Source organism: Lygodium microphyllum, chromosome 14, assembly GCF_053477565.2.
Source record: "Lygodium microphyllum isolate KBCC chromosome 14, Lygodium_microphyllum_v1.1.10, whole genome shotgun sequence".
In the NCBI taxonomy this organism is placed as follows: Eukaryota; Viridiplantae; Streptophyta; class Polypodiopsida; order Schizaeales; family Lygodiaceae; genus Lygodium; species Lygodium microphyllum.
The window spans coordinates 16,206,055-16,218,199 of NC_141148.1; the positions used below are offsets into that span (position 1 = coordinate 16,206,055).

At 41.6% G+C, this 12,145-nt stretch overlaps 1 protein-coding gene across 3 annotated transcripts in view; it reads left to right on the forward strand.

The window, feature by feature from the left end:
- The window catches only part of LOC148025356 (adenylate kinase family protein), a 174,725-nt gene that overhangs the window by 45,194 nt on the left and 117,386 nt on the right, over positions 1 to 12,145 (forward strand). For all 3 annotated transcript variants that reach the window (XM_087692416.1, XM_087692415.1, XM_087692417.1), the window contains 3 exons: positions 784 to 863; positions 1,116 to 1,181; positions 10,443 to 10,472. In XM_087692416.1, coding sequence (XP_087548542.1) covers positions 784 to 863; positions 1,116 to 1,181; positions 10,443 to 10,472 — 176 coding nt within the window. The remainder of the gene's footprint in view (positions 1 to 783; positions 864 to 1,115; positions 1,182 to 10,442; positions 10,473 to 12,145) is intronic.

Sequence of the window (12,145 nt, forward strand, 5' to 3'; positions counted from 1 at the left end):
TGGGCCCTAGATGGGGAGTGTCCTATGACCTGACCAAAGATCGCTGTTTCTTTCAACTCGAGCTCTGTGGAATAGATGGCTAAGAGCTGTTCCTTAGAGAGAACGATGCACAAGGTGTTTGACTGGGGGGCACTCACAGAATGCATTGGTGTTTGACCAGAGGTTTCTATTGCATGTCCTTGTTGAGAACAATGCGCTCCACAGTGGGGGGCAGGTGCGCCACGGGGGGGGGGGGGGGGGGGGGACAGTGTGCCACGAGGCAGCAGGCAGGGGAGAGCTGGCACGATGGTGGGGGCGGGGGCAGCAGCATGACATGACGGGCATTAGCTTCAGCTAGAATCACATCACCACTATTTGATAAACCTGGCTGGGAGTTACTGCAAAGTATGAGTTTTGAAAAGTAGAATTTTCCAATAGCACTGCAGTTTATTTAGGTATGCAACTTTAGGGCCTTTGATTCAGACCTATATGTTTTTGTTGGCTTCGACCTTGGAGTTCTCATAAATTAGCCCAAGTGCTTTGTACTTTGGGAGTGTGACAATCGAAAACCATTGAATGGAGATATCTTGGCTCCTATATTGGGTTTGTATTTCAGCAACTGACACCATTGTGGCTACAAGTGATGCACACAAAGCTGGTTTTTGCTTGATGTTACAAGGGTATTATACATACTATACCACTTACAGCAGAGGATAACTGCTCTTACTTTCTTACAGGTGTGGTTGTTCTGTAGTTAGTAGTGCAGCAATACAATGATGAGGAAATTAAATGTTCTTTTCACAGGGGCAAGTCAAGTAACAGATAATGATGATGTCTTTGTCCTCATGGCACCTCAAAATGCTGTTGGAAACTGTATTATTGATGTGAGTGACTTTCCTCTCCTTAAGCTTCTGGAATTATGTCAAGATTTATCTGTGCTAATTTGTGTACAAACATGCTTGGAGTCACATTCTATATGAAAAAATAGGTGATGGCTACTGTACATGTTTATGACAAGATCTCAAGAAGCTTGGGTTTCCTTTTAAATTGTGTTACAGCTCCTTACATTGGGTGAATCCTGTGCTAGGATCCATATTTTGTTGCTTACTAAGTATTTCCATTTTATGTTTTGACAGGATTTACAAGCCATGGTCATGGCAGCAGGTGATCGACCTGTCATAATTGTTAATCCACGCTTAAAGGTAATATAAAGATCTTAAAAATAAATAAATAAATATATAAATTAGGGGTTGGGAATGAGGGGTGGGTTAGCAAAGTTGATGCCTTGATAGGGCTATAAAGACTATGGGGCTTAAGTAACAAAGTAAATGAAATGAAAAAGGAAATTGAAGTATGCAAATAGGAGATCAGAATATTAAGAACAAGCTTACAATCCAGTTGGAGGCTGTCCATATCAATCAGGTCACCTCTTGTACAGGGCCTCTACATGAACACTGCAGACAGGTTGGACCTGTCAGACTGGGTGGCAAGTCAGATTGGTCAGGACTGATAAGAGTATTCCAATGGCCTGTTTAAGGCAATCTTAGGGTTCTCTTCAGCATCATTAATCTTTATCATCCTCGTCTTCCATACTGCTACCAACGGACAATATGGAGATCTTCTGATGGATGAGTCAGACTAGTCAGAGAGCAAATGTGTTACTAAATTGATTGCTTATTACCAATTCTCTATTTAGTAAATTTATGTCAATAAATTAATGTCTCACTTTTCTTTAAGTGTTGATGATGATCTAGCACGGCCATGAGACCATTTAGAGACTAGTATTCCTAGTGCATCACTTAATGGGGTGATCAGTGACGGGGATATTTGATACATGCAGTACAAGTTATGAAGGGGAAAGAAAGTGTCTGCCAAGTGTAAGAGTGTACACAAGAACCAAGGAGTTACACATAAATGAAGATGGATTGAGTTCTAAGAAGAGGAAGTGCATTAGCATTGTGTATATGTATTTATGTGTACATCCAGGGACGCCTGGGAACGTTTACTTGTGTGTAATGAGCATTGCATTCATTGGGCCATCCTCTCCCTTACAAGTTAAGGTTTAAGGTCTTTTCTCTCTTAATGAATTAAGAAGAGAAGTAATTCTCTCACTAAGAAAGACGAGAGACGTGATCCTTTGGAAGTGAGGAGAGAAGTGATTTTCTCTTCCTAAGGTCTAAGATGACACAAGCTTTTGTGTGGAAGTCAATCTTAAGGTTGAGGCCCAAGGCAATCTAATGAACTCTCCTTATCTATGGCTCAAGGTGGTTGCATAGACCATAAGTTAAGAATAAAGTTTAAAAAGTTGCTTTTCTTAAACTAGACATGGTGAATCCATTTTTAAAATATCTTGCGATAGAAAGCCGATCTCAAAAAACGGCCCACACGAGTTATCATAAACGACGAGATCTACAACTTTTGTGTTGGACTTTTTTCCATCCGAGCAACAGACAGAGAGATATTCCAAAATTGGTGTTGGAGAGTAGGTCTTGGAACAACCACATCTTGCATGAAGATCAACCTCTCCAATCTTGGCACTGAAGTCTCTCTTCAAGAAGAGAAGCTGTTGGAGTCTATAAAAGGGAGGCTCTCCTTGGGTGTGGAGGAGGTGAAGGAAGCATCATTTTGTATGTATGCAAGAGGAGGAGAGAAGGTGGTTCGAGTCTCACAAAGTGCTACGGAAGCTCTGCTGAAATCAAGCACCAAGAAGCGAGCCCCACACATATTGTGTAGGAGAGAAGAAGAGAAATCAAGAAGATCAAAGGAGCCAACTTTCGAGTTGTGGAAGTGCTGGCCAGTTGTATACCGTGTAAGGATCTGTGTAAGTTCAAGCTCGGTAACCCTAGAGTTGTGCAAGTTTTGCGGAAGCTCTGCTGAAATCATACTCCAAGAGGAGATCCCTATACATATTGTGTAAGAGAGAAGGAGAGACTCAAGAAGGATCAAAAGGTGCCAACTTCCAAGTTATGTAAGTGTTAGCCGGTTGTATACCGTGCAAGGAACCATAATCTTATTCTCAAGATCTACTAGTCAAGAACTGGTTTATGTGTAACGGAGGAGCTTGCTCCTTGTCAATAATATAACTCCACAAGGGGGGAGACTGGCCCATCTTCTAGTCCCTAGTGTGTTGTCAATCTCTCTATCTCTCTCTCTTTTTTTCTACATCTTTCTTTTCTCTCATCTATTCTCTCTTTGCGTCAGTATAATATTCACCATATATCTTTTAGGTATATAAGAAGGTTGAGCATGTATCTTGGATCTTATAACAATGGTATCAGGGAAGGTCTCTTTGCTTTTCTTAAAGTAAAGGCGATCCTTGCAAGAAGAAGGTAAAGATGGCAACTGATGAAGTGTCTACAAGTGAGCAATTACAAGCTCAATTGACAAAGTCTTGTAGCTTGTTGGAGAGTCTCGAAGTACGTCAATTGATTGACAACTTAAGGGCAAGGGAAGAAGCTACTTATGAAGAAGCGGATCCTCCATAAGATGGTGATACTGGAGGAAGCACCATTTCACCAATTGATGGTGAAGGTGCCAAGTATCCAAATGTTGAGAAGCTTTCTAGAAGGAAGAAGGAATCTGGGGTCAAGAAGAGTAAAAAGACCTCACCTCGAGTGAGGCGGATAAGAAGGAAGTCATCTCCCTCAGCAACCAGCTACTCCCCTGATTACTCAAGTTTCTCCTTCTTCTCATCATCTTCTAGTTCCTACTCTCTTGGTTCTAAGTCTCGTGCAATTCGCAAGAGGACAAAGAGGGACCATAAGAGGAGCAAGCTTAAGAAGACTAAGACTTTCAAGTTGTGGGATAGGGACATAAAGTATGACTCTTACTTCGGTAAGAGAGATCCTGCTAAGGCGTTAGCCTTTGTCAGGCAATTTGAAGTTACTTTTTTTGATGGTAATTTCTTAGAAAAGTCCAAGCTCAGGCATGTAGATATGTACTTGAAAGACACAGCTAGCAATTGGTGGTTGACTCTCATTTTGGAGGGAAGGAAACCTACGACTTAGGAAAATTTTACGAAGAAGTTTTATACTCAGTTTTTACCTTCTGATTTTGAGAATGATGTCAAGAAGGAGTGGGATCGGCTAGGCCAGAAAGAGCATGAGAAGGTTACTAGTTATGTGGAAAAGTTTTGGTCTACTTTTCTCAAGGTTACTCCTTTCATGGAGATTAACGATGAAGAGAAGAAAAGGAAGTTTGAAGTTGGCCTGCTCCTTCATTTACACAGAACCATGAAGGTGTATCCACATGAAACCTTATCTCGCATTGATGGAGTCTGCTGTCATAGTTGAAAGTTTGCATACACTTGGTATATCTCAAAAGTTAGAGATGAGTTCTTATAGAGCTAGACAAGAGCAGCTCTATGATTATCCAAGAGAGAGGACTAATCGAAGAAGACCTACCTCTATCCATGACCAATATTCAAAGTTAGAGGGTAATAAGAAGAAGCGCAAGTATCTCTCACCCTCTGAGATACAAAAGTACAAAGAGGAAGGAAGGTGCTTTCTTTGTGGTGAGTTAGGGCATATGAAGCCTAATTGTCCTTGCAAAAGGAAGGAAGTAAATGTGATTAAAGCTCCTCCTCTGCCATTCTCAAATTCTATTCCGAATGTGTAAGCTAACACTCATTCAAATGAGAAGAAGAGACAACTCTTAAAGGGTTGGGGAATACTCAACAATCAATGAGTTTTGATACTCTTTGATCCAGGGTCCATATATACTTTTGTATCAGCAGATATTACTGAAAGGCTATAAATTCCACTAGATCGATTGGGAATACCAATTGGATCATGTTCTACTTACAACCAATTCTACTCCTATCGAGGGAAAGTTGAATTGTAGAATTGGAGATTACCGTAACCAAGAATCTTTTCCACTTGCACCCATTGGTAATTGTGATGTTATCTTAGGTATGCCTTGGCATTATAAGATTAGACCTCTTTCCGATTTTGTTAAGACGACCCTTGCGTCGGAACATAGTATGCATTGCTGATGCTGGAGATTGGCCTGTACCAATGGTTAGTCATGTTAGCATTTCTAAAGAAATGAAGAAAGCTATTTTTACGTACCTGATTTTTGTGAGAGAGTCAAAAGAAGCTAATGATTCAAGGGCACTTCATGCCTCTAATGAATACACAATACTAACTAATGCTTCTAAGTCTCAGACTTTAAAAGAACCCCTCTCTTTAATTGATCAAGCTAGCCATGATTTTGTTAAACAATATGAAGATTGTTTTGGTGATTCACTCTCAGAAGAGTTACCTCCTAAGCGCTCGGAAGATCACACAATTGATCTTATCCCAAGAAGTTCACCATCTAACCAACCGCCTTACCGAGTAAGTGCAAGTCAACAAGAGGAGATCCTAAAACAAGTAAGCAAACTGTTGGAAAAAGGGTTAGTTCAACCTAGCTCTTCTTTATACTGCTCTCTAGTCTTACTTGTTCAAAAGAAAGACGGTTCTTTCCGTATATGCATAGACTATAGATCTTTGAACAACATCACAATCAAGAATCGTTTTCCTAACCCAAGGATAGATGATAACTTGGATAAGTTGCAAGGGGCTAGTATCTTTAGTTGCATTGATCTTAAGAGCGGCTATGACCGGATCATAGAAACAGGGAACATCCGTTCCGGACCTTAGGAACGGATTAATGCATTCTGGCATGTGTCTACTAGCGAAACGCCCATGGAACGTTCCTACCCGTTCCCAGCCCCGTTCCTGCCCGTTCTGGGCCGTTCCGGGCAGCCGTTCCTTGTTTGGGATGGCCATTCCCTGGATTCAGATTGTCCCGCCTCTGTCGCCTACTTCGCCTGCCCCGCCCGCCTGCTCCCGCTCGCCTCGCCTAGGCCCTTTCTACTCCTGCCTCTCCTGCCCACCTGGCTTGCGGCCCCCCGTCTCTCCTGCCCGCTAGAGTGAGTGAGTGGGTGAGACACACACATGAGACAAATACACATACACACACATATATGCAAACACTTGTGCATGTGTGGGTGTGTGTGACATATGATTACTAATCATGTTGCTACTAATTGTGTTGTTGGTTCCCCCTTGAAAAGCGTGATCCATTAGGTCACTAAATTGGCACGTCAAACATGACCTTTTCAATGCCTACCATACTACTACCGATAATCTAGTTGTCCCATATTGTACCTAGCATATAATGCCACCCTTCTCACTTCCACCATGCTACTAGATAAACCAATTTACAATCTTCCAACTAACTTAATCTATGAGCTCTCTCTCTCTCTCTCTATATATATATATATATATGCCATTCCCGTTCCCTAACTTTAGGCGTTTCCCTCGTTTCGGGGGGTCCCATTTCCATTTCCGTTCCTCGTTCCTTGTAACTATGGGCCAGATATGTATAGCACGTGAAGATGTTCATAAGACAGGTTTTTGTACAACGTTTGTACTATATGAGTTCTTAGTCATGCCATTTGGTTTGACTAATGCACTCGTCACATTCAATCGAATGGAGAGAATTTTCAGATCTCACTCATAGTTTACATGTGTCTTCTTTGATAACATTCTAATATTTTCACGGTCTGAAGAAGAGCATAGAAAACATCTATTTGTTGTTTTTCAAGAGCTTCGTAAGCATAGACTACGGGTCAATGCTAAGAAGAGTGAAATTTTCCTTTTGGAAATTCATTACTTGGGCCATATTGTTTCTCACAATTTGGTGAGAATGGATCATGAGAAGATTCGAGCCATTGTTGAACGGCCTACACCTACTTCTGTACATGAAGTTAGAAGTTTCTTGGGCCAATGTTCATGCTATAGGAGGTTCATACGAGGTTTTGCATATGTTGCATCTACTCTACATGACCTTACTAAGAAGGGAATGCCTTTTCATTGGGGATCAAGGCAACTACAAGCCTTTGAAAGAATTAAGTTTCTTGTGACTCAAGAACCAGTTCTCATAGTTCCGGATCTTCAAAAACCTTTTGAAGTTCACTGCGATACTTTTGGGGATTGCATTGGAGTTCTGTTTAACTAAGAGCATCATGCAGTAGCATTTGAGAGCCGACGCTTCAAGGATTAAAAGCTATATGCTCCAGTATCTGAGAAAGAGCTTATGGCGGTGGTACATGCTCTTCAAGTATGGAAACACTATTTACTTGGTGTAGATTTTGTTATTAAAGCAAATCACCAAAGTCTAAGATACTTCCTCACTCGAAAGAAGCTCTCAGAGAAACAGATGCGTTGGAAAAATTTCTTATCTATGTTTCACTTTCAAATCCTTCACATGTCTAGAACTAAGAATGTGGTAGTAGATACTGTATCACAACGACCTCGAGTGAATGCAATCACAAATGTTTACCATCATGAGTTCGTGGATTTACCCAAAATGTATGTAACTGATTCCGCTTCTCAACCATATGGGATCAGCTTAACTCAGGTCAGTCAATTACACCTTACTCGATTCGAGATGGTTATTTGTATCATCATCAAGAAATTTGTGTAGCATTATCATTGCAACACAAGGTAATGGATGAAGCACATGCATCTCCATATGCTGGACACAGGGGTATTCTATCCACTACTCAAGCATTGGAAAGATATTTCTTTTGGGCCACTCCAATGAGACTTGGGAAAGTATAGCCATGGACTTAATCATGGAGCTTCCTTGCACACAAGCAAGCAACGATGCAATGATGTTACTAAATTGATTGCTTATTATGAATTTTATGTTTAGTAAATTTATGTCAATGAATTAATGTTTCACTTTTCTTTAAGTGTTGATGATGATCTAGCATGGCCATGAGACCATTTAGAGACAATTATTTCTAATGCATCACTTAATGGGGTGATCAGAGCATTGTGACGGGGATATCTGGTACAGGCAGTACAAGTTATGAGGGGGGAAGGAAGTGTCTGCCAAGTGTAAGAGTGTACACAAGAACTAAGCAGTTACACATAAATGAAGATGGATTGAGTTTTAAAAAGAGGAAGTGCATTAACATTGTGTATATGTATTTATGTGTGCATCTGAGGATGCTTGGGAATGATTACTTGTGTGTAATGAGCATTGCATTCATTTGGGGTCATAATAGACATGGTGAATCCATGTTTAAAATATCTCGCGATTGAAAGCCGATCTTAAAAAATGGCCCACGCGAGTTATCATAAATGGCGAGATCCACAACTTTTGTATTGGACATTTTTCCATCCGAGCAACGCACGGAGAGATATTCCAAAATTGGTGTTGGAGAGTAGGTCCTGGAATAACCACATCTTGCATGAAGATCAACCTCTCCAATCTTGGCACTGAAGTCTCTCTCCAAGAAGAGAAGCTCTTGGAGCCTATAAAAGGGAGGCTCTCCTTGGGGGAGGAGATGATTTTTGCAAAGCTCTATGGAGAGCTTATAGTAGTAGATACTCGTGACACTCGCAGTGAGTGTGCTCGTGGGCGAGGAGTTCGAGTAGGTGGTAGCAGGGGCATGGTCATTCGATGCCCTCCACCATCAAGGAGGGGTGGTTCGAGTGGCTTGCAGACATATGTAAGGCTGGGCTCTAGTAGCTCATATCTTGTGCCTCATGATAACATTCCTCTCTTGCCTATACAGTTGCCACCTAGGGAGCTATCATTTGATGATGATTATAACCTCATCAGTGAGGATGAGTATGAGTGTGTCTCATCATCCAATGTCGAGGAGTCATCTTCACACTCTCTTGATGAGCACTCAGATGATTCTGATGATGATGATGATAGTGATGCCTCATCATAGATTCATAGTTCTCTCTCAGGCTGACAAGGCCAATGTGGACGGGCAATGGTTATTTGGTGTTTCTTTGGTTTAGCCTTGGGCCTTCATATAAATGCTCAAAAATCTACATTGATTTCTTGTGAAAGGACTTGGTATCTAGACATAGACCATGTGACATGCATGACGGATGGCTAGAGGCATTGGGAGTTTAGGAGGAGACCTCTTTCAAATGTTATAATGGAACCTTGGAAAGTGGGTTTGGAGAGATCCATTTCCAGAGGCACATAGGGGTATCTCATTCTTTAGACACACACCAGATTAGGAATTGTACTGACAAGCAGGGTTAGAGTGATTGCAATGCCTTGGATGGCACATAGAATCACAAAACCTTTCCTTGCTAACTTGTGGAGGAGATTGGAGGGGAGTTTTAGATCTAGAATGATCTCACTCTTTTTGTGGTTAGTAGCACACAAGAGCGTGGAAGGTAATAGTTGGCTTGGTTATGGCAAAGATCTAGTCACCTGTATAAGATGATAGGAGGAAATGTAGGGACATTGTATATAGGATTGTCCTAGGGCCAGGAGATATGGAGAACCCTTAGGATGGTGTTTCTTGGTTCAATGTCTTGAGGGGATTTATTGATAGAATGATCTTTTCTCTGGAAAGAGAAAATTGTATGTCATATACCAGTGAGATGAACAGCTTGCTAACCTGCCTTGCTGCTGTTGCTAAAGTCATTTGAGGATTTCATCAATGCTACATGTGAAGAGTATGATAAATTTTCTGCCCACCTTACACATTAGAGCATGATAAATTTGCTGCAAGTCTTACATATTTTCCTTGTCCCACCTTAGTTGGCTTTGAAGCATGCTTTCTAGAAGAAGAAATGAACTCTACAACAAGAAGATGCAATTAATAAGCCTGCTTCAAAAGAGGAGTCGTTAATTGCAATCGGTGATAGTACCTATATCTTGACCTGATAAGTTGCACTGTGGATGGATGGAGACTTTGGACTTATTTGAGGAGACCCCTTTGAGGATTACAGTGTGGTCCAGAAGAGTGGTTATAGAGGGACCCTTTTCTTGAAGAACCTTGTGACCTCTCATTGTTTGCATATTTGACCACTAGCTTTGGGAGGAGGATTTAGTTGAGCAGGACTAGAGTGATGGCAAATACTGCCCAGCACTGGCACAAACAGGGCATCTCTTCACCTTCCTTGACCTAGGTCTAGAGGAGACTAGAGGGCAACATCAGGCACAGGAAGGTTTCTTCTTTAGGTTAGTAGCACATAGGAGCCTGAGATTGACAGGCTATGTTGGATTCCAGTGGGTTGGGCCAAATCTGGAGAGACACGGGAGACACAAAGGGATTGCTTGTGGGATTGACCCAGGAGGTATGGAGGAGATCCCTTAGGATGGTGTTTCATGGTACATCTGAGACTATGATAGTGAATCGGGGACATTAGCTGGCTGCCCTATACATGGCTTGTACTGTAACTTCACCGACGTCTTTTCAACTGAGGTGATTATTTATTGAATGTCTCTTTTCTTTGAAAACAGAAGCCTTTTAATCAGTTGCTGCATGTTAAATTTGTTCACTTGGGCCCCATGCATTTTTATCCTCATAAGTATATTATTGGATGGTTCAAGATATTTGTCTTCTGTGAAGAGTGCGGGGGAAGTCCAGGAAGAAGAGAGGGAGAGGGAAAGGGACAGGGATTGGTTGAATATTTATGTTGTTTCTGCAGGACCTGCCAAGTGCTGCTGGTGTTATGCAAGTATGATTCTTTCTAAAAACTTTACTTTTAGTAACAATTAAATTGATTGTCTATCCTGTTAGTATTGTAATCCCTGGGTAGGAGGATTCATGGGCTAAAGTAACTTTTGCTTTCAGTAACGATTAAATTGATTGTGTATCCTGTTAGTATTGTAATGCCTGAATAGAAGGATTCATGGACTTTTTGAGAAATTTTTTAACAAAAGGTTTTCAAGGTATGTCAGAATAGTTCCATATCAATGCAAGGTAGTGATCAAACTGCTTGGTTGGCTTCTCTTAACATGGTAGGTTCATGGTTTCGAACTATGTAAAAATTGTTGGATAACTGCTGTGAAGGGTTCTGCTTAAGTACCAAGGTAGGATCCATGAGTCCAATCCCTTCCTGGGATTTATTAAATATCCAATACTTTATTGGGTGAAGAATCCAAATTCTGTTGGACTTTTCTATATCTGATTTTCTTACATAGTCATATGCATGTAACTTTCTTTTTCATATGGAGATGAGAGCAGGGAAACAGGTTTGTAAAATAAGAAACCATGAAATAACAAATATGGTTCCATGGGTGTGAGCGTCCAAGCTCATGACAATGAAACAGTGATTGCCACAGTGATTGGCAAAATTATTGGTACCTATCAATATTCCTAGAGCTGAAAGCCAGCTGTATTCAGGCCGTGCAGATGGTGTTAAGCCACCTAAAACTTTGCACTAGTACTTTTCTGGCTCTGTCATTTGTTGCTCATGTCGCAGGATCTCCCTCATCTCTCTGGTGTAGCATCTGTGTGTGAAATCCCTATATCCATGGTTGGCATGCTGCTCTGATGTCCTCATCTGTCTGAACTGTCACCCCTTTGTGTGGCTGCTGTGTGTGGAGTCTTTGTCTGCAAGAAATTTGTAAGCTGTGATTGACATCTCCCTCTCTATATATTGCCTGCTTGTAATAATGATGTGCGGAGTCTTTGAGTCTCGACTAAGAACTGGCCTAGGTGGCCCTGGTTTGGGGACTCCATGGCTAGTCTAAGGAGGTATCCCTCCCAAATAGCATGGTGTATCTAGTTCAAATTATGCCATAGACTGTGCATATGCAGATATAGTGCTCCTCCCTCTCCGCATCCTCTTGGCATAGTCTGCAGATTGGATCTGCTCTGGGAATGTGGGCTGTCCTCTCAATCTCAATCCCAAGCTGATGAGAGGATACTCTGAGTTGGCCAATGGCTACTGACATCTCATGTGGCATGTATACATCTGGGTATCCGGGTATCACAATGAAGCCATCCCTTGTAGTCCTCATAAAGTGATGTCTATAGTACGACATCCTCAGTGGTAGATGCTGTTGGGGTGAAATCCATGTGTGCTATATATAGCTGGTAAAGGTCCTGTCGCATGACCAAGTTCCTCTAAGTGTGGGAGAGGTGTATGAAGGGGGAAGTCAGGATCATACTAAAAGGGGGGGAGGTGGTCCATGTCGATCCCATATCTTGTGAGCCACTACTAGATGTGTGCATACCATGAAGCCTCATGTCTTGCCTGAGCTAGCTATCGAGAGGCCTCAAAGGCTCTCCTAGGTATCTATCTAGATGCATGTCACATACTCTATGTATGAAGCTAATGGTTTGAAAAAGGGCCTCCATTATCATGGGGGGTGCAACAAACTCACCTCTAATAATCTCATGTGG